At 39.8% G+C, this 22,859-nt stretch overlaps 1 protein-coding gene across 1 annotated transcript in view; it reads left to right on the forward strand.

Annotated features, from left to right (window-relative positions):
• Window positions 1–17,422: 17,422 nt before the first annotated feature.
• PLEKHG7 (pleckstrin homology and RhoGEF domain containing G7) overlaps window positions 17,423–22,859 on the forward strand; it is a 55,509-nt gene continuing 50,072 nt past the window's right edge. Inside the window, exons 1-2 of the mRNA XM_045588332.1 lie at window positions 17,423–18,040; window positions 21,288–21,318. Coding sequence (XP_045444288.1) covers window positions 17,553–18,040; window positions 21,288–21,318 — 519 coding nt within the window. The 5' untranslated portion in view covers window positions 17,423–17,552. The remainder of the gene's footprint in view (window positions 18,041–21,287; window positions 21,319–22,859) is intronic.

The following is a 22,859-nucleotide window of genomic DNA, read 5'->3' on the forward strand; positions in this document are numbered from 1 at the left end:
AAATAGGCTCTAAAAGAAAAGTGTCTGGCATATAGTAAATGCTCAATAAATAAAAACTATAATTATCGTCATCACCTTTATCATCTTATTCTTACTCCAAGATACTGTGGTTGCAATGAAATGCCATGTCTGTCTCTCCTGTTGTCCTTTCTGGGCATCAGGATCCTTACATTAATCACTTCAGGGTGCCGCCTCTTCCTGGCCCAGTTCATGAAGAGAGATACTTAACTCCATCTCTTCTGTTAAGACTTTTCCTGACACCATAACCCCTCTTGTCCACTCACCCCCTCATGCTCACCTCCTTCCCCAACACCCTTCATTCACTGTCAATTCTTACTTTCATTGGGAAGCTCTTCTGCCCCCTCTTTCCTTAGCCAAATCCCAATTCTGCTGTTAACAGGAACCGGGCCAGCTGCTGAGAGGAAGATGACTGGGTCCAGGGAAGCTAAGGGGAGTCTGCAAATTAGCAATGACAGTGCCATCATATTTTTGCCTGGCACAAAGTAAGAACTCCATGATTGTTGTTGTTATTGTTTACATATTATTTCAATGTTTGTTGAACTTAACTAGTTAATTAATATGTTAACTTTAGTACAACTTTACTTCCAATGCAGAACTCTTTTGTAACACTGGATCATAATGAAAAGGGTAAGGTAGATAGGTAAAGAGGATAGTAAATGTGCTTTTATAAAAATGTATTTATTTAATTGACTTCAGAGAAAGAAAGGAAGAGGGAAAGAAACATCAATGATGAAAGAGAATCATTGATCAGCTGCCTCCTGTATGTTATCAAGTCCACAACCTGGGCATGTGCCATGACTAAGAATTAAACCCTAACCTCCTGACTCATGGGTCAATGCTCAACCACTGAACCACACCTGTCAGACAAAGTAAATATTCTTTTAAATAGGCTTTTACTGGTATATGTTAAGGGCATGATATAATGAGCCAAATATTACAGTCAAAACAAACTCTAGTAAGCTTATTAGAGTCAAATCTCAGAAGTAATGGAAGAAATGAGGGAGTAAGATCAAATTAAAAGTTATAAAATAGACTCATAAAATAAATAAATTATAAATTATAAACATAAACATTGAATAAGTAAATCCATAAAGTACAGATATGTATGACTACATTCATTTTGCTTCTCACACATCAACAACCTCTATGTTAAGCCTGGTCACTGGAGGGTTCTCTAGTTCTGTTTAGAATGATCCATCTTTGCTGCTCAGAGCTCCACAAGATATAAAATTCTTTAAGAATGATCAAGACCAAGCTTCCAGAACAAATGGTGAAAAGGTTCATAAGTGTCTGGCCTTAACCTGAAACCAGTAAGAATGAGAATTCCTAAAATGTTCATCTCTGAAGGATTAAGTCACAAAGTGCAAATGGTGCATCATCCTCCTCAGCATCATTGTAAGTGGCTGAAGAGCAAGGGCTTGGCCCATGAAAGACTGCAGAGAGGCCACTGGGCCAGAAGTCAGGGCTCCAGCGTCTCACTACATTGTCTTGGGCAAATTGTTTCATCTCTCTGGGCTTTGTCTCTGTGACTGAAAAATGAAGGGAATTGGGTTGGAGGCTCTGTACCTTCCTCCCAGTTTTTTTATTCTCTCCAGTCTGTGAAGGGTAGGAAGATAGTTCCCCTGAGAAGCCTGTGCCAGGAGGAGCAGATATTGTAAGCATCCATATTCTCTGATACTTTCTCTTTGTTCTTGCTACTTGGAAATTTCTGAGATTAATTTTGCTACTGTAGGAACCATGAGAAAGGAAGGAAGCACTCATGGGAGTGTTAAACAAAGACATCTAAAAGCTTCACAATAAAAAGGTGAGAAACAAAACAAGTGTATATGTATATGTATATGTATATGTATATGTATATGTATATGTATATGTATATGTATAATGAGCCCAGGATAACACAGCCCAGGATCTTCTAATGAGATAATTGTGTGTGAAAAACAATGGAGTAAAACTGCATTTAGAATCGAGGAAACCATGTAGGAACAATGAGAGGAGGATTCATCTATTTCCCTAATCCCTAGTTAATTAGTATCAGGAAAGAATAGTTAGAAATAAAACTTAGCAAAACTTAGCAAAGCTAGTTTTACTCCATGGATACTGCGAGTTAAATTGTTTTTATGTCTTTTCACAAATTCCAAAATGCAGATGATAAATTGTAATACAAATTAAATCAGTACTTAAATATTGACCCTTAAACATTTTGAAATGTTATCATTGAGGGGAATAGCAAGAGTCCTTTTAAAATAAATAAATTAATAAATGTAAATAAATAATATGAAGATCTATCCTGATAAATATCAAGCCATTATTCTTATTTTCCTCACAGTGTGGCTTTATATAAGAGTTATACAGGGTAGTGAATGATCACTGTAGTACATCTACTTTTTGGTATGAACAGGTTTGTTATGTATAACAAAAGTGTTATGACTAAGTCATCTGTCTTATGCCTCTAGTGTTCTTCTATTGACAAATGTTGCTATAATCCTGACAAAGAGTGACAGAAGTCAGACAGACCTGGTGTGAGTTATAGCTCTGCCACTTACCAGCTGAGAACTGAGTGACATTGGACAATGTACTTTTACTTGTGGAACTTCAATTTCTGTGTTTGTTAAACAGGCTATAATAAAGTCCTTCTGGTGGAGTTTTTGAGAAAACAGCACTAAAAATATAATACCTGCTCAATAAATTACTTTTACCTTGTTGTGGTGATGGTTATTGTTTTTATAACCTATATGTACATGGTCCTGGGATATTTAAAAAGTACATGTCAAAAAGTTGTTTGAATATCCACTTGGAATTGTGAGTTCTAAGCTAAGTAACTTCAAAAAGCTTAAACATCTGGGCAAAGCTGCTATTCATTACTGAAGTCAAGACATCGCTTTCATCCAGGTAGGAAATAGGAATATCAGGAAGCCATCACTTCAGTTGCAATAGAAGAAAAAATAAAAATACCTTCGCAGCAGGGGAGTGTGGGTGGGAAGAGATCAACCAATAAACTTGTATGCATATATGCATAACCCTTGGACACAAACTCTCCAGAAGAGAGAGTTGGTGGGGGGAAGGGAGAGGGAACTATGTAATATTTTCAACAGTAAATATTTTTTTAAAAAAGACCTTTCCATGTAAACTGAGATGGTTAGTTATTTTCTTCCCTGGAGACATATGTAAATCTTGTATGAGCTGAAGACTGGCTTCACATAGAGGAACACAGACAGGGGCCAAGAACAGCCAGGAACCTTTTCATAGTTACACATGCATTGCCAAGACAGGTGAAATGCGGAGGACCCCCAAATGCATGACATTTTCCCCATAGGGCACTTCCTATAGGGCACTTACTGAATGCTGAGGCAGCAGGAGTCTGGGGTGGTCAGGACAGAGTAACATCTCCCAGTCTCATAAAGCTTAGGCAGCAAAATTCCACTGGAGGGAGTTTTCTGTAACAAGCAGACCATTGATCTTAAGACATCCGTTAGAAGTGGACTGAATTTAAACCAGCCCTTACACAGAAATATTTTTTTTATATATTTTATTGATTTTGTACAGAGAGGAAGGGAGAGAGATAGAGAGCTAGAAACGTCGATGAGACAGAAACATCGACCAGCTGCCTCTTGCACACCCGCTACTGGGGATGTGCCCACAACCAAGGTACATGCCCTTGACCAGAATCGAACCTGGGACCTTTCAGTCCGCAGATCGACGCTCTACCACTGAGCCAAACCGGTTTCGGCCCTTACACAGAAATATGATTAGGTTGAGGCAACACTTCAATCCAGCTGTCAAACAAAGGAAAGGGCAAGAAGTCCCTGGCAAACTCATACAACTTAACAAAAGGAAGATAAACAACCCAATCAAAAATAGGCAATGGACCTAAATAAGGAAGGCCAAGAGACATATGAAAACATGCTCAGTCACTAAGCATCCAAGAAATGCAAATCAAGATGACACTGAGATACCATCTCACAACTGTCAGAATGGTTATAATCAACAAATCAACAAACGACAAGTGCTGGTGAGGATGCAGAGAATAAAGGAACCCTCCTGCACTGCTGGTGGGAATGCAGACTGGTGCAGTCTCTGTGGAGAACAGTATGGAGTTTCCTCAAAAAACTAAAAATGGAACTCCCATTTGAACCAGTGATCCCACTTCTAGAAATATATCCCAAGAAACTGGAAACACCAATAAGAAAAAAAAAAAATGCATCCCTATGTTCATAGCAGCACAATTTACAATAGCTAAGATTTGGAAACAGCCTAAATGCCCATCTGCAGATGAGCTGATTAGAAAATTGTGGAACATCTACACAATGGAATACTATGTGCTGCAGTAAAAAAGAAGGAATTCTTACCATTTGCAACAGTGTGGATGGAACTGGAGAGTATTATGCTAAGCACAATAAGCCAGTCAGAGAAAGATAAATATCACATGATCTCACTCATTTGTGGAATATAATGAACAACATAAACTGTTAAACAAAAACAGATCCAGAGACAGAGAAGTATCAATCAGACCGTCAAACCTCAGAGGGAAGGTAGGGGAGGATGAGGATTGGGGGGGAGATCAACCAAAGGACTTGTATACATGCATATAAGCCTAACCAATGGGCACAGACACCAGAGGGGTGAGGGCATGAGTGGGGGGTGGGGTGGGGGGAAAATTGGCGGACAATAGGGGGATAAGGACACCTATGTAATAAAGTAATCAATAAAGGGGAAAAAATTTTAAAAAATAAGTACCATCAGTTTTAAATAAACTATTCCAGAGAATTGGGGGGGAAAAATCCCTGGCAATAATATTGCTTCTTTTATATATAATATGTATATGACACCCAATCAAACACTACAACATATTCCAAGACCAGGCATGAAATAGTGGCTCATAATCAAGAGAAAAAAAGAGATAAAATAATTAGGCCCACTGTGTATGATCAATACATGAGAGTTAGCAGGCAAAAACTTTCAATTAATTATGACAAATATAATGAACTTGTATTACTATATTTATTATTTCTACCATGAAAATTGGAGATAGGGAAAATAAAACAGAAGATAACACAGAATAATAATCTATTAAAATTAAAACAGAAGGCCTAGAACTGAACAAATAAAATATCTGAAATTAAGAACTCATGGGAGAATTTGACAGTAGACCAGAAGTTGAAAACAGAATTAATGAAATAAAAAATAGGTCAATGAAAACTTTCAAACTTAAGCCCTGAAGCTAAAAAAAAAAAAAGGGGGGGGGGCAGTGAGGGGGGACTCTGACCAGTGGCTCACTCGGTTGGAATGTTGTCCCATTAACCGAAAGGTTGCAGGTTGGATTCCTCATCAGGGCACATAACCAGGTTTTGGTTAGATCCTCATTGGACGTGTATGGAAGGCAACTGATCAATGTTTTTCTCACTCTCTCTTTCTCCTCTCTTTCTCTCTTGCCCTTCCTCTCTCTAAGCATATTTTCAGGTGAGGGTTTTTAAAAATTAATAAAAGTAATGACAAAAGTGAAGGATAAAAGATGGAAATGACAGAATAAAATATAACAGATATGTGAAATAAAGTCAAAACATATAACTGGAGTAGAAGAAGAATCAGAGAGACACATAATGAAACAGGAACAACACTGGCAACAAACAATTGCACTATATTGTATGATTCATGTTTTTTGTTAATGTTGTTAATTATGTAAAATATATTAATTTTTAACTTTAAAAGGACCTTGCATGCACATAGATTCCTACTCTTATAACAGCCTATATCCTAATAAATTGAGACAAAAAAACAAGTATAATTAATGCTATTTAGTATTTTAGAAAAATTATAACCATATGGGGAAAACAGTAGAGTAGAAGAGAATTGTGATGTTAAACAGTATAGTTTGAGTGTTGTGGAGGCCTTATGGGAAGTGGCATGGAAGCAAAGGCTTGAAAAGTGTGGGTTTGGCAGGTATATGAACATTAATAGAAGAACAACCCAAACAGAGAAAACAGCAAGTGCAAAGACCCTGAGGTGAAAACACACTTAATGTATTCAAGGAGCAGTAAGAAGGCCAGAGTGGCAGGAGGGACAATGAAGTAGGAGATGAGAACCTAGAAGTATATAACAGAGGAGCTCATAGGCTATGTCAGAACTTGGCCTTTACTTCCAGTTGGAAGGAATTTATCAACATGCCTACATCTCAAAAATATGGTTGAGTGCCTGGCCAATGAGGCTCAGTGGTTGAGCAACAACCTATGAACCAGGATTGTGGGCTCCATTCCCAGTGGGGCCATGCTGGAGGCAGACAATCAATGTTTCTTTCTCATCATTGATATTTTCATCTTTCTCTCCTTCTTCCTTCTCTGAAATCAATAAAAATATATATTTTTTAAAATATGGTTGAATGAAAAGTACAAGTTGCAAAATAATTATTATACAGCATGATGTAATTCCTGAAAATTTTTAAAAATTTTAAGCATTCAAAACCATTCCACTTTTTTTTTTTTAATCCTCACCTACAGATATGCTTAGAGAGAGGAAGGGAAAGAGAGAGAGGAAATAAGCGAGCTCCCTGACTGGGGATCAAACCCACAGCACAGGCATGTGCCCTGACTGGGAATAGAACTAGCAACCTTTCAGTGCCAGGGATTATGCTCAACCACCACTTATTGTTTTAAAAGATCTTAAAGTACAGAGTAAACTCTGGGAACTGGGTGGGAAGTGAAGCATCAGGAGGAAAATCAAGGAGGATTTCTCTTAATTCAATGGGCTGCAATAACAGAAAACCATAGACTAGGTGGCTCATAAATAATAGGACTTTATTTCTCATAGCTCAGAGGCTGAGAAATCTAAGGTCAAGACAGTGGCAGATCTGGTGTCTGGTGAGGGCCCACTTCCTAGTTCATAGCTGGTGCCTTCTCAGTGTGCCCTCACCTGGCAAAGGGACAAGGGATCTCTCTGGAGTCTCCTTTATAGGAGCACTAATCCTCTTCATGAGGCTCATGTCCCAATCACCTCCCAAGTGCTCACCTCTTAATACCATCACCTTTGGGTGTGAGAATTCAACATGTGAATTGGGAGAGAGGGGCGCCATATCCAGATCACAGCAAGATGTAATAATAGCTATAATATTTTTTCCCAGGGCAACATAGTTTATATTACTTATATGCATCCAAAATATATAAATATAAATATTTGTATGAGCATACACACACACGGTTTTTAAAAAATCTTTAAGAAAACATGGCACAATGTTAGCAGTTAGAAAGTAAATACATGAGACATTTATATTTTCTTTTTGTTTGTTTTTTATTAATGTTTGTTTCTTTTAAATGTTTTTACTATTTAAAATTTTAATAAAATATATAAAAACTTGAATCTCTTTAAATATATATACTGATCATATACCACCTTCCTGTATTTCTCTCATTATTCCAAACAATGACAGGGGTTGTCTTGTGTAATTTTGATTGTCTATTTCATTCGCCAAGTGCTCTACCACTGTAGCATCCATACCCAGGTAACCAGGACTTCTATTCCATTCTACAAACACTGATTAAAACGAGGCAGAAACTTGTGTTTTTTTCTCTAGAGCCTGCTCTCCACACATACCACCCTGACCTTTTGGGGCTACAGTTGTTCCCCATTAACCTACCTGAGCTTTAGCCCACACTTCTCCGTCTTGGCCAGAAGGCTAGCAGGTGAATCTTTGTTAGATATAGTGTTAAAATTAATATATTCTACACATAAAAACTTCACCTTATCTATGAAAAGATATAAAGCATTCTTTTTCAGACAGGGTCATGTGAACCCACCAACTCCCTTCTGAATTAACTTGATTGATCCTGCAAGAGAGTGAGTCTATAACATGGACAGAGGGCACTCCTGGGGTTAAACAAAAGGTATAGTCATCAACTATGGCAATCTCTGCCAAAAATAAAAATAAAACCAATTAGCAAGTCATTATTTAACTTTCTAATGTACTATAATCAGCCTTGCATACTTCTCATCTCCCCAGTAAATGTGCTCATGAGGCTATTTCAGGCACAAATCCTTTTCTGATTTTATATAATCCCTCAAACAATGACCTGAGAAATATCCCTGAATGCAAAGAAAATTAGATCAGGTAAAGCGCCTTTTGCTTATAAAAGTTTAAAGATGACTCTATCTTTATTTAATGACTGTAGATTGTATAGGAAATAATGTTTATTGCATTTTGAAAAAACTTTACATCCGTAAATAATGCAACAGTAATCTGACCCTTCTTACAGTGTCTTTTTGCTTGGAAAGATTTATGAGTATCGCTGGAGAAAACTGGATCTTTCTTCCATTTAGAAATGATTTGGGCTTATGTAACAAACCGTCTCCTCTCTTTCCTCCCCGCTTCCTTTGCTGTCATCGGGAACATTTTCAGAAGAGCAGGTCTGTGCCTCTCCGTTTCTAAGGTTCCCACTGCTTCTGCTTATTCATCACCTGAAGTCTTAATTCTCTGTTTGTAACACCACAATTGGCTACTGTGGAGATAATTCTGCCATAATCATGCTAGAATTATTACTTGAGGACAGAGATCAGAGGGAAGTGAACGAAATCTAACAATGGGCCCTAAATCACAAAGAAGAACCAGAAACAGGATAATTTTCAGCCAAATTATCTGTTCCAGCTTTGCTACATTTAAAAATAAAATTCACAGGCTTGCTCTACCTCCTGTGGGGCTTTAAAAACTTATTTCCTGGGTTCTTATTGCAGTCATTAACTTCTTCACAGTGAGAATTCTGACAAGGAGGCAAACTCAGTCACTTCAAAAATGTCATCACTAGCCCTAGCCATTTGGCTCAGCGGAAACAGCATCCACCCACGCACTGGGCACTGAAGGGTCCCGGATTTGATTCCAGTTAAGTGCATGTACCTCAGTTGCAGACTCTATCCCTAGCCCTAGTTGGGGTGTGTACAGGAGACAACCAATCTATGTGTCTTTCTTATGTCAAAGTTTCTCTCTGTGTCCCTTCCTCTCCCTTCTGCTCTTTCTAAAAAAATCAATAGAAAGCCTTAGCTGGTTTGGCTTACTGGAAAGAGCATTGGCCTGTGGACTGAAGGATCCGAGGTTTGATTCCAATCAAGGGCACATGCCCAGGCTGCAAGCTCAATCCTCAGCAGGGGGTATGCAAGAGGCAGCCAATCTATGATTCTCTCTCATCATTGATGTTTCTATCTCTCTCTCTTCCTGTCTGAAATCAATAAAAAAAATATTTTAAAAAATCAATGGAAAAATGTCCTCAGATGAGGATTTTAAACACACACACACACACACACACACACACACACACACACACGTCATCACTAAAAATTGGTTGAGTCGAGCTGGATGAGATGTGTTGGACAGATCAGCAGCAGCTTAGGACTTCAGCACAACTCAGAAATAAATTTCACACCTAAATAGTAAATCTCATCTCTACATTTTCCAAGGTAGGCGATTTATTGATGATTCAGTTAATATCACAACACATTCATTCACATAAGTCTAAGTGTTACTGTGAGTCCCTGTTGAACATCAAGTTCAAAGCAGCCCACACTCATATTAAACAGAAGAAATGGATCCCACAATCTCTCTGTTGGGTGTCGGCAAACACAGATGGGCTGGTACAGAGCCAGGGGCAGCCTAAGGAGCTGTGAAACCTTGGTGCCTCCTTCATGGGTTTCCATGGTATGAGGATGCTTGGTTTACTTCCATTTTTCCACAGAGGCTTCTATTCCTCAGAAACACTAAAACAATTCTTCAGGCCAATCTGATGATAAAACATAAAAAAAAAAATGTGTGATGCGAGAGGTTGGGGACATATCTTAGCCTAGTCATATACCAATTTTAAGAAAACTAGATTACTATTTAAATGACTGTGGTGAACACAGCCTAATATGACTCCCAAGTCACACTCTTATATAAACCCTTCCATTCAAGTGTGGGTGGGACCTGCATGCCCCTCCTGGGGTTAAGCTACAAAATATCTATTAGACTCCATTTTACCAGGTAAGAGCTGTCCTGCTGGCCATGAAAAAGCAAGTATGGTGTGAACTGCCCAGGGAGAGGAACATGTGACTGGGATTTGCAGGTGGACAGGATCTGTAGGACCTGAGAGCCTCAGATCTATGACCACAGGGAACTGAATTCTTCCAACAACCACAAGAGATCAGAAGAAAACCTTGAACTCCAGAAAGAAATGCAGCCCAGCCAACACCACAAGCATAGCTTTGTAAGACCATGAGCAGAAGATTCCGATAAACTGTGCCCAGATTCCCAACCCAAAGTAACTTGGAGATAACAAGTCAGTGTTTTGAACTACTAAATTTATGGTACATTTTAAATGCAGTAATAGAAAACTAATATAGTAACCAATGATGCATTTATATTAGAAAGCAGCTGCATGGTCACCAGAAATCAAGGACTGGTGTCATCTACAGACCAGAAAATCGACAGGAATGTATTCTCCTGATATAGTCCACATGGTTCAGATCAAAGGAAGACAGTGAGAGCTGCCTGCTTCCTGAGAGCAATGTTTCTAGAAGGTAGGAAGAGGAGCCAGTGGGTCCCTTCTAACTCCACTATATCAGTGAAGATTCATTTGGTTGCAAGCAAAGAAAGCACGACTCAAAGTGTCTTAATAGTAAAGAAAACTTAATGATAGGAAAACATGAATGTAGAGAAAAGTCTTTCTGTAGTTTGACAAGGACTGATTCAGCTACTCAATTATGTCACTACAGCTCAGTTTTGTTTTGTTTGTAACTTCACTCTCGCTGCCATGGCTCCTAAGGTTTCAAGATGCCCGCCAACAGTTCCCAGTGCTGCATGCCACTCCCTCACGTCAATCAGGAAAGAGAGTTTTGTCCCAGTATTCTCAGCAAAATTCCTGAGAGTCACATTGACTGGATTGGCTCAGCTCACATGCCCATCTTCTAAGCCAATCCTTATAAGCAGCCAGGACATTGGAATGCATATTTGGCTTAGCCACAGTCATGTGTTCCATCCGACAATCTGGGCATGATGGAAACACATAAAACCTAAATGAAAATCACAACTCTTTGGAAATGGGGAGAGTCATGGATCCAGGGAGGCTGCTAACAAATGTCTACTTAAGCTCTGTCCTGTGACTTAGAAGGGAAGGGGATATTGGGAACTCATCTGGAATCCCAGCCCATAGGACCTTCTCTTTTTAGCCAAAAAATAGCACTAGGGTCTCAAAGATAGTTACAGGGGAAGGCCTCAAACCTTGTTCCTGATAAGAGTCTCAGCGAGCAGAGGATTGGGCTCAATGGAAGCTGATCCATCCTGCATTTATTCAATGGCACAGAGCTCAAGGGCTCCTTGTGACTGCAGCTGTGGCTCCACATCCCTCTCCATGCCCTTTAGTCATCCAAAGCACTGAGCAGGCAATCTGATGATTTAATTGGATTGTTCTCATTTCTTCTTTCAAAACACATCCTATTTGAGATATTTTTTATATAAACCTACACACTATCAGAACTCAGCCCAACACTTTCCTGGCTGTAAACCAACACCAAGCATGTAAATATATCCCTCTACAGGAATAGCAAATAGAATAACTGCAGGTCCCAGTAAAATAGTATCATGAATGTCCAGATCTCCAGCTGCAAACTGCAAATACAGGTTATAAGAATAAAGTACAAAATTTAAGATGGCTCAGTAGAACTTTCTTTTTTTGATATAGTTATTTCAAGAAGCCAATAATTTAAAAAATTATCTGATTCATGAATCTTTGACTTTAAGTTTTCGACCACAAGTGTACAGTTGAGTTTATCCTGTATTTCAGTTCATAACACACTAAATAAGTTGTATTTCAACATAATCAAAGAACCTAGAAAAATAAAACTCTATAAGCACAGTGATCAATAGCACACATCAGCCTGCATCAGGACACCTGAGGGAGTGGCAGAGAATGTGATGAACTGGACATGCTTGACCCGTCTCCAGCAGGAAGCCTGTCCTCAGATCTAGTCATTCTATATAGATATCAAAGTGTTGCCAGTTTGGTTAATTTTTTTTTTTTAAAGCTTACGATCTAAATATTTCTGTAAAATCTCCTAATTTTTCATTGTTAGATTACTTTTTCTTAAGCTGGGAAGCCAATTGAAACTCCATAGTTTGCAGCCAGAGATCTGGACATTCATGATATAGCTTTCCACTTTGCCTGGGGCACATCTCAGATGCTTTCTCCCCAACCAAAGCTTCTCCAGCTCAAGTATTCTAGGCAGGAGGCAGAAGGCATGAGAGAGCTGCCCCTCTGCAGTACCTGAGAGAAACTGTGCCACACTGAGAGAGAAGGGACTGCCATGACCATCAATGAATTTGCCACAGGATCTTTTTTTTCCTTTCCTTTTTTCTTTTTTTCTTTTTTTTCTTTTTTTCTTTTCTTTTTTTTTTTTTTTTTTTTTTTTTACAATTCTACCGTGTTTTCTGAAAATAAGACCTACTTACATGTTTCCTTCTGAGTGAAATATAAGGCATCCCCCCGAAAATAAGACTCCCCTAGGCTAAACATGAGAGATTTGGTCCACTGATTCTGAAAGAAATGGAGTCACAAGAAATTCACCAGGAAATTCAGGAATTGGATTGTTATGATGATGTTCCAGAAGATGATGACATGATTGTCATTGAATAAATGAGTAAATTCTTGATACTGTAGGATTCAGTTTGTCTGGTTTGTGTTGACAACTACCGTACTACCGTACCATATACAGGTAATAAATTTCCTTTATTTTCATTAACAATAAATGTGTACCGTATTCGTCTTCATGGAAAAATAAGACATCCCCTGAAAATAAGACCTAGCGCATCTTTGGGAGCAAAATTAATATAAGACACTGTCTTATTTTCGGGGAAACAAGGTACTAAGTTTACATTTTCCTCATGTAGTTGGTACATGCAATAATCCCATAATCTTTAAAAAATAAAGGATGAGATGCATATACAACTTTACTAAAACAAAAATTCTCCCCCTATACCTTTACATAAATGTCCTACGGGAAATGTTTTTTTTTTTTTTTTAATATATATTTTTATTGTTAGTATTACAGATATCCCCTATTTCCCTCCCCCTTGACCCCCCTCTCCCTGGTCCCTATCCATACCCCTCCATCCCCTGCCCCGCCCAGGTCTTCACCATCCTAATGCCTGTGTCCATGGGCTGTGCATTTAAGTATATAAATTCTTTGGTTTATCTCTTCTCGCCCCAGGATGTTGAAGGAGAACCTGCTTTTCTCCAGGGTGTCCCTTACCCTTACAAAATGCCTTTCTGTCCCCTTTCTCCTTACATGTTGCACTATTTTTTCCCCTGACAGTCCTACATGACCCTTTTGTAGGCTCTTGATTTTCTTATTTAAGTAACAACCAGAGGTTGGACATTTTTGGATGGAGATCAAATATCTTGTTATCGTTATCCCCCAGGAGAGACAGTTTTACAATCCTGAGTGCGTGAGGAGACTAGGAGATAAAGTATGACCTTCGTTCCACAAGCCAAAAGCTAAAATACTTTATTTTTATTTCCTTCTAAAGCGAAACATTTCATTTCTAGACAGTCTTGGCAAGAGCTCAGACTATTTTTATGCAGGCTTCATGCTTGCAAGTAGAGAAATGCCCTTGATACTGTGTTTGTCTTGGTGGCAATGATGGTGGCCATATGGTGAAGGGAATAGGTAAAGTCATTATTCAATATTGTAAACAAATAATAATAGCTTCTAATAAAGCTAATATGAGAAAAGTAAAGACTAATACAAAAGTTATCACAAGACCAAGACCTATGAATTAAACCTTTTTTTTTTTTTTCACCTAAAGCAGCAGTTCACAAATGTTTAACATGTGTAAACATCACCTGGAGGGCTTGTTAAAACAACCACTTCTGGCCCCACCCCCAGTTTCAGATTTGGGACATAGTGGAGGTGCAGAATTGGCCTTCAAATAAGTTCCCAAGTGTTGCTGATGCTGATCCGGGAACACCACTTTGAGAACCACTGACCTAAAGGATGTCACAACAAGAATGTAATGATTCTAAGCAATAAAAACTTCAGTGAATTAGGTTTAATTAGAATTCATTTAAATTTTTTTATATATATAAACAGTCTGTAGAAATATTCTTTTAATACTGCATGCATTCTTGGGAATGAATACAAGGTCTCCATCTAGACACCAAATAAAGGCTCTTCGGGGTCCTGCTCTCACGAGACTGCCAGTAAATACAATGTCTTCCATTTCATTTTAATTTTGTGAAAATGAATGCACCAATTAGTCTTCAAGAACATCGATTAGTCCTCTATCATTCAATTCTGATCAAACAGACCACTAATTAAATAGATCTATACAAAATGTTTTAAGATGTGAGCAAAATAAGGTCAAAAGGAATGATTCTCTATTTTAAGAAAATAGAGAGCCCAGCCAGTGTGGCTCAGTTTGTTAAGCAATGGTCCACTGAGGTTACCAGGTCAGGAGACATGCCTGGGTTACAGGCTCGCTCTCCAGTAAGGGCCGTGCAGGAGGCAGATGATGTTTCTCTCTAGTCGCTGTTTCTACTTCTCTCTCCCTCATTCCTCTCTCCGGAAGCAATAAAACATTTTTAAAAAGAAAGAAAAAAAAAAGAAAGAAAAAAAAAGAAAGAAAAAAAAGAAACCTTATTGAACTATCAACACCCATCATGGAGCACCTGAAGGGGAGGCAAAGAAGCCTCATTTGCATCATTTCTGTGCTGCATCAGTTATTGTTCAGCAAAAACAAATCACCCTACTCTTTCCGAGGTGACCTTAGGTTCTGAACTTGCTTCCCTGTAGGCTTTTTCATAAACAAATAACTAGAAAGGCCTCTAAGGAGGGGAGAGACCAGTTCCTCATTTCAAGGTGTTCAAGTTTGTTGCCCACACTTGGCTAAAAAGGTCCATTGTCACAGGTGTGGAACCTGCTCTCCCCAGCCCTCGCCTGGCAGCTGGCTTTGTGGTTCTGCTGACTCCCTCGCCAGGACTCACCTGGACAATGTCGCCTTCAGAGACAGACCACACACAGGTATTAGGGGCAACCTTCACTCTGTCTGGGTTTCTCTCTTGCACTTTTGTTTGTTCAGAGCCTGTTGCTACCAGCTTCTCCTGGTCCGTCTTGCTGGTTTCTCCAGGCCTAAAAGAATGGGTGAATCATTAATCTTCAAGCTTTAATTTCCTCCCAACCATGTAGGTAGTGTTTTCTGGGTTCTTAAAGTTTGGCAGGTAAAAGGCTGGTGAAGTTTCTTTATGATATTTATTGGTTTAGTCTTTTAGAGGACAGAAAGGAGAAGCATGAACCTGAATTCTTCTGGTAACTTTTGACTCCTCCTCATATTCATAGAGGCCATCATTTAGGGAGAGCCTCCCAGGACCCTCAGCCATTATCTCTTTGAACCTCTGCAATAAGTCCGTGAGGGAGATACTTTGTTGCTTCTTCATAAATGGTGCCCAGGGGCTAACAAAGGGGGTGTGGCTTGTCGGGGAGGGGGGGGGGGCGGGTCCCAGGCTAGCTGATAGTGAGGTGAGGTGGGAGAGCAAGCAGATGGTCCAGAGCCTGGGGGCTCTTCTCTCTGCAAACTGCCTCCCAAAGTCCTGTTATTTAAAGATTCTCTGGTTTTGCGGTGAGTTATGTCAGCAGTTACTAGTGCCTTGGTTCCAATATTTCAGACCCTGGCCACTAAAAAATACTTTATGACCCTTAAGTTCTAGGCAACAAAATAACCTCTTACTCACCACCATACCCTTGTGTCGGGACACTGGTAAGGAAATCTGAAGCAGCGTCCTAACCCTCAAAGGCCGGAGGGGAGCCCCAGGGACTAAGAGTTCTGATGGAGCTGCTCTGCAAGTGCCTTTGTGAATGCACTGAACTCCAGTTAGGGTGTGGCTGCCTAGGATGTGGACAGTGCTATAAAGAGGAAAATTTAAAAATCCCCGGGTGTGTCCATGTGTGAAAGTACCTATAACTCCAGTCTTCAGCTCAGCCACCTGTTTGTTGGGAGGATAAGAAACTGGCCTCTCCAGAAACTGGAAAGAGACCTAAGGTATCTGTTTTCATCAGTGGTCAAGATGGGCTTTTTCATTCTTCTTCAGTGAAGCTGGGATCACCCTTTAAAGCAGCAGCCAAGATAATCAATCTGAAAACAAAACCAGTTCACGAAAATGTGCGTCTCTTAACTAGTATTCCCCTCTCCCAGATGCCCCAGATAAGGACCTCATGCATTTTTATTCTACATGGAGAGTTCTATACACTTGAGTCCTCAGCTCAAAATATTAAAGCACACTCAACATTAAGAATTGAAGATTTTTTATTTTATTTTATTTTTTTGCAGATAAGAGTTGTATTTACTTTAGTTGGCATCTAGGTAGTCCCTCAAACAACTCTCAGTCTAAAATTCTGTTCCTGTTGGTTTCATTTGCCTTAACCCAGATGAGAATTAGGGCTAAGTATAAGAGAACTCAAAGTCTGCAGGGTCAATGTCATGACAATAAAAAACAGTTGGCTCCTCCTCTTTGCTGATAAGAGTAAATCTAAGAGCCTATCAATTCCCTCAACACATGTTTGTATTTTTTTTTTAACTTCTATGCTTAGAACCTATTAGAAAAAAAACAAATTAAAGGGGAGAGCAGATGCTATGGTCAGGTACACAAGATATAATGAGAAGCAATGAATAAAAATTAAGGAGTATATCAGTGTGAGGTCATTTTGTTTGGAGTAAGTACTCACATGCTATAAAAAACCTGTGACAAGTATTGCATTCCTCATAGAACTACATTAAATGTGGATTATCATCATTGTATTTCAGATAGTACTGTGAGGTATAAGGTTGAGGAGGTAAATAATACACCACAGAAAAAAGTTCTACTAAAAAAATGTTGGTGCAATTAAAAAATTTTAGCACTAAAAAAAGAAATTATTAATTCTCCTTAAAATTTGGTTATCCAAATGTGTTCATTCTTAAAGGGTTCCGGCTTGCTGAGTTTCACGGTGAATTATAGACTTGCTAAAATTTTATTATTGAAGATCTCAGAATATGTGGTCAATGCCGATGTTATCTGGCTTCCGACCTATCTGGCTTCCAAAAAGTCTCTTAGCTCACTAAAGTTTTGTTTGTTTGTTTGTTTGTTTGTTTTAACCTGGAAGGAATATCAAATAAATAGCAAACCAATTTTTACATGCAGGCTATGCAGATGAGAAGACTGGACTTACTCACATTAATTATCTTCTAACCGTAAAGGCAGATCATGTAAACTGGGCCATACCTGTCTCTCATGTTGAATTAGAATTTTCATGTGAAATGTCAGACACCTTTTTTCTCGCCCGAGTGTCCCTCATTTGCAATAGATTCCACGCTCTGCTCTTCCTCACTGAAGATGCAGCAACCTGCCTGCAATTATCTTCTGGAAAAGGACAAAGACATCATAGAGGGAGAGTGGCGCTGGGATGCGGAAACTGAACAGCCCCAGTGTGATCCAGAGAACGGCAGCTCTGACAGCGTCCCCTGGCAGCTTCCAGCCACAGGGCCTCTTAGCTGCATGGGGAAGACAGAGCCTTCCTGGCCAGAACAGCCCCACAGCCTGGGGGCCTCTCCTCTGCACGCCCCGGGCAGTCTGTCCAGGAAGCACTGTGAGAGCCAGGGGAGCCTTCTCCACTTCGACAGGCAGGCCCCAGGCCGGATCTCCACCTCGCCCACCTTGAGGAGATTGAGGGGCAATGGCTGTGGGACTAGGCACTCCCTGCATCAGCAGGAGACCTTGGAAGAGCCCGCTTGGGGCGGCTGGAAGGAGCCTGCAGGCTCCCCATGTTACCTTCCCCAGGGTCTACCTGGAAGCCCCCCAAATTCTTCCCACTCCTTATCACCCTTGAGACTCGGCTCAAGATTGCCTCCGGATCCCAAAAGGGCCCTCAACACAGCTGAGTCCTCGGAGTCCCAAACAAGGCCCACCGATGAGGCTGCCCTTCCTGTGCTTCGGCCTGTCCACGAGGGGTCCCTTCCCCCCCACTTCTCTTCCAGGGAGAGGAAGCCTCTGGCTGCACGGCGCCCCAGGCCTCAGGTAACAGCTCTAAGCCCCCTGCCTGTCTCCAGTAGGTGCAGAGCAGCACAGACCTGGGCGTTTCAACATTTGCCCAAAGGCGGGGGCCCTGGGTGGGAGGCAGCACAGCAATCACCGCTGCAGGGACACGCACTCTTTTGTATGCTCTGCCTCTCAAGTAAAAGGAGTGCAGCAGGCTGGGGAAGAAGGAGATGGAAGTCTCGCTCACTTTCATCTTCTATATCCCGAGGGCACTTAAAGAAAGGGCCCTCCGAGGTCAGGCTAGGAGAGATGTCTGTCCGGAGCGGGGGTAGTGAAGGTGGCCCTCTTGCAGGTACACATAATTCGCAGATGACATTGAATGACCAATTTAAAAGGAAAGAAAGAGCAGATTATTCAAATTTTGAATCTTCTCTCACTCCCACCAAAGAGAGAGAGAGAAATCTAAAACATGTTCGCTGGAAAAGTTATTTTTCTCTTTTTTCAAGATGCCTGCTTTGGAAATTTGGGTGGATTTAAGCAAAACTAAAATGTATATTTTTAACTTCTATTTCAGGGAGAAGAATCGCATCAGTCCAGGTGTGTATGTATTTATGTATTTTCTCCCATGCTATGAAAACCTTTTGATTGTTCACTTTGCATCTACTTTTCTGTTCTGACAAAGCAAACCCGCTGGCTTATTAATCAGGACACTTTGTTTTATAGCTCCCATGTCACTCTTCACACTTACACATAAAGAATCTTAATTTTAAGAGTCTCATTTAGAGCCCAGCATTTTACTTGGCTTTGGGGTAGGGTGTGACAGCCACATGTGGTCATGGTATTCATTTTGAATTGTCAATGAACTGGCCCTGTGGCTTAATTAGCATTCACTTAATAATAGGTTTTGTCAGGTAGAGAAATGGGAAGGACATGAAACATTCAACAGTTTTTCAAAGAGAAATTCAGAGGACAAACATAAAAGAACAAGATGTGCTGTTTAAATCTAGGACAGCCTTTAAAATGTCTGTGACAGCTGTGCTTTTATCTAGAACATAGGTGAATTGCGTCACCACGGAAACCAGCTCTGACTTCCAGCATGGTCCTCAGGTTGTGGCGGTGGATTTGCCATCCCTTCCAGGCTGCAAGGGAAAGCTCCATGCTTAATGTCATCCACCCAATTTGTGGGATTGGGGGGAAAGCCCTCGTTTCATTTGGAAAGTCATGAAGGAATTTTCAAGGAATTAGCATTGTATTGTTCCTGGCCCAGGCAAGAGTCTGTGTTCAAAATAGGACAGATGAGGTCAATTTCTGCAATCTTTGTTGATTTCAATCCCAAATGATATAAATATATGAACACATGTAGGGGATATTTACAAAGCCACAGGAAAATGCCTATAACTGTGTTAGTGTACCAGTTAGCTATTGCTACCTAACAAACCATCCTAAATCTCAGTGGCTTAAAACAACAACCAGTTATTGTTTCTTAGAAATCTATCGTCTTCTGAGAGTTAATTGATCTAGACCAGTGACTGGCAAACTCATTAGTCAACAGAGCCAAATATCAACAGTACAACAATTGAAATTTCTTTTGAGAGCCGAAAACCAACTTCTGCACATGGGCCTTGAAGTTTCAATCGCACTGTACCTGCACGCCCACACATGGTATTTTTTTGGAGAGCCACACTCAAGGGGCCAAAGAGCCAATGTGGCTCGCGAGCCACAGTTTGCCAACCACTGATCTAGGCCATACTCAGATGGGTAGTTCCCCTCCATATGTCCCTCATCCTTTTCATGGGACCAAAGGTCCACCCCAGGTATGTTTGATCTTCTTATGGTGAAGGGAGACTTTCAAGAGGACATGCAGAAACGTGCAAGGCCTCTTGGAGCCTGGGCTCTTTATCTTGCCTAATTTTCTGGCCCAAACAAATCCCATGGCTGAGCTCAGGGGAAGGAAATTATGTGTGAGCAACAGTGGGAGAACATTGAAATGTTACATGGAAAATAGCATGGAAACAAGAGTTGGGGAAGATTAGGACCATTCATGCAAATCTTCCACAGGTGCAAACAAAAATAAAACTCTAAAATGACACCTAATTTAGATGTGTCATAGAAAGAGAAAAAGGGAGTAGTCTGAGAGAAAGATGAAGGTGTTGATCAGAGTTGATTACACAGAGTCTAGTAGAATGTTTAGGGATTTGTTCCTTCCCTAAAGAGCAGTATGAAACCGTTGCATGGATTGATGTGATCGGCTGGACACAGAGTAGTCATAAGATTTAGATGAGAGTGGGCTCCAGCAGAACAATTAGAAGGTTTGGGTAGGAGAAGCTGGTAGGTTAGGCTTCAATAAGAGGCAGTGGAGTTAGAAAGAGGTCATGCTGAGCTGTTTAAGAACCGCAATCACCTAAACTTTGTGAATTGTAGACCATGAGGAGTGAGGGGGGAAAAGTTGTGAAGAATGACCTCCAAGCTTCTGGCTTGTACCACTGGGTGGCAAATGGTTCCATTTTACGATCTAAGTAACATTGATGGGAGCAAAGGAGGAGGACAAGGGTAGATGGGATATAGGTCTTGACTACAGGTCTGAACATGTTAAGTTTGAAGACCCAGGAAGCATCTGAGTGGAGATTTTGAATACATGCTTGATTAGAGAAGGTATCATGGATGGAGGTATATATCTGAAGGTGAAGTCTGTATCCAGCTTTGATTATAAGATGGAGTTAGCAGACCTAAAGACTAAGTGATAGAACCCATTAAGCCACTTGAAAAAGATTATGTGCAGACTGTATTTATTGACATGCAGAATTTTTGTGAGGCAATAACAGAAACAGTCTTAGTAAATTCAAAGGAACAACTTGGTCAAAGAGCTTGAGGACTTTAAAAGTTCTGTGAAGTTCAATACACAACAATCATATAAGATGAAATAGTGGAAATTCACAGAAAATAAAAACAGGAAATTAGAAGGCAGATAATTTGGACATCTTGGTATCTAGTGATGACCCTGAATTACTAAATATTGTTTCTCTAGGAGTTAATACAATACTTGGCATATAGAAGGCAAGGTTTGTTGAATGAATAAGCAAGAAGCTAAATAACTATAATCTATAAATTAATATGTTAAATATTCATATATTAATAAAGCAGTAATTTTTTCATTATCCATACACCACTCAAATATATTTGTAATCAAAAAGTTCACCTTAAGCACAAATCTTTGGTAAAGAGCTGATCATTTATAGCACAAAGATCCCCTGTCAGTCATTTCCTCCCTCCCCCTCTTCTTCGTCATGTCTCTAATCTTTTCCACAGCTGCCATTGGTTATAGGGCTGCTTCCTTCAGATAGCTTCCCAGACTCAGTCATATTGTCAGGAAAGAGCTCCGTGTGAGGTCCCGCTGGCCATCCAGAGCCAGGGGCCTCACTTCAAAACCCTCATCTAAATTTAGCTAACTTAGGACTTTGATGTGCCTATTAAGTAGTATAAACCTAGGACTAGCAAACTGTGGCCTATGGCCCAAATACTGCTCACCACCTGCTTTTACAAATAAAGTTTTAATCAAATACAGCCACACCCATTATTTCAATCCCTCTATGGCTATTTTTCTGGCCATATAATGAAACAGACTGCATGTCCCCAAAAGACTAAAAAGTTTACTATCTTGTCCTTTATAAGAAAAGTTTGCTGACTCCTGGTTTATTAAAAAATACTTGCCTCTGTGGCTGTCAGTTAATCAAAACAATTATTTTGCCTTGTTGGATTTTAGATATAATTTTTTTTTTTTTTTTTACAAAAATACAGCTATTTATTTATTTATTTATTTATTTATTTATTTGCTATAATGTTTTAACATGTGGCCTGACAATTGGGCAGACTCGTGTACATTAGAAGGGCCCGATCTATGCTCAGTTCTGAAATCTGTTCAGTATAATTGTTTTAATTTCAGGCTTTTATTGTGAATTTTGTCCTCACTGTCATCCCCTCTTTTCCTCCATAATATTTCAATGAACTCATATTTATTGTAAACCTTCTCCTATCACCAAAATATACCTCCTGGAAAATAATATTTATAATTCATCCTTATAAAATGTGAAGAACTTTAAGAAATATTACACTTACCTTTCCAGGTAGAGCATTGTATTTCTTTCTTGGGGTTTCCTTATAAATGCCTCATCATAGTGTCACTGTACTGCATTTCTTTAATATTAATGTGCTTTTAGAATCAAGACCTTCCTGAGAGCAGAGAACAGTTATTTATCCTTAAAACTCTAGGACCCAACTATCTCTACAAATATTTATTAAGGGAGGGGACAGATGAAGAAAGGAAGACAGGCCAGCCACAGACTTCTTTGTTTACAGTGTTACTTGTCTCTCCAAAATGTATTTGCATTTTGAGAGCACATGAGTTGACACCCCTTTAAATCTATATTCTCAGAAAGTTGTCTGTCACACCTAATTTTCTGGCCAGCCCTGAAGCTGAGAAAGGAAACCTATGAATTATGTTCATGAGAATAAAGACTAACCTTCCAGTGTTCAAAAGGAAACAAGAAAAAAATGCTAAATGTATTCAAATTAGCAACTGGGGCAACATTAGCATGCAAACCAAATGACAAGGTATTTGGAAGTCTATCACCAGGAAGAAACCAGACAAAAACATTGAATACAAGTAATGCATCCCCAAAGCCATTACCCTCAGTGGGCAGAATAACTGATATTAAGAGCTACTGGAATCAAATTCTGGGTTTGAATCCTGACCTAACTTCTCTCTGGCAATGTGACCTTGGTCAAGTTCTTTAACAACTTGAAATCTCAAATTCTTCATCCATGGAGTGG

The sequence above is a fragment of the Pipistrellus kuhlii genome, unplaced genomic scaffold, assembly GCF_014108245.1.
Source record: "Pipistrellus kuhlii isolate mPipKuh1 unplaced genomic scaffold, mPipKuh1.p scaffold_m20_p_3, whole genome shotgun sequence".
Taxonomy (NCBI): domain Eukaryota; kingdom Metazoa; phylum Chordata; class Mammalia; order Chiroptera; family Vespertilionidae; genus Pipistrellus; species Pipistrellus kuhlii.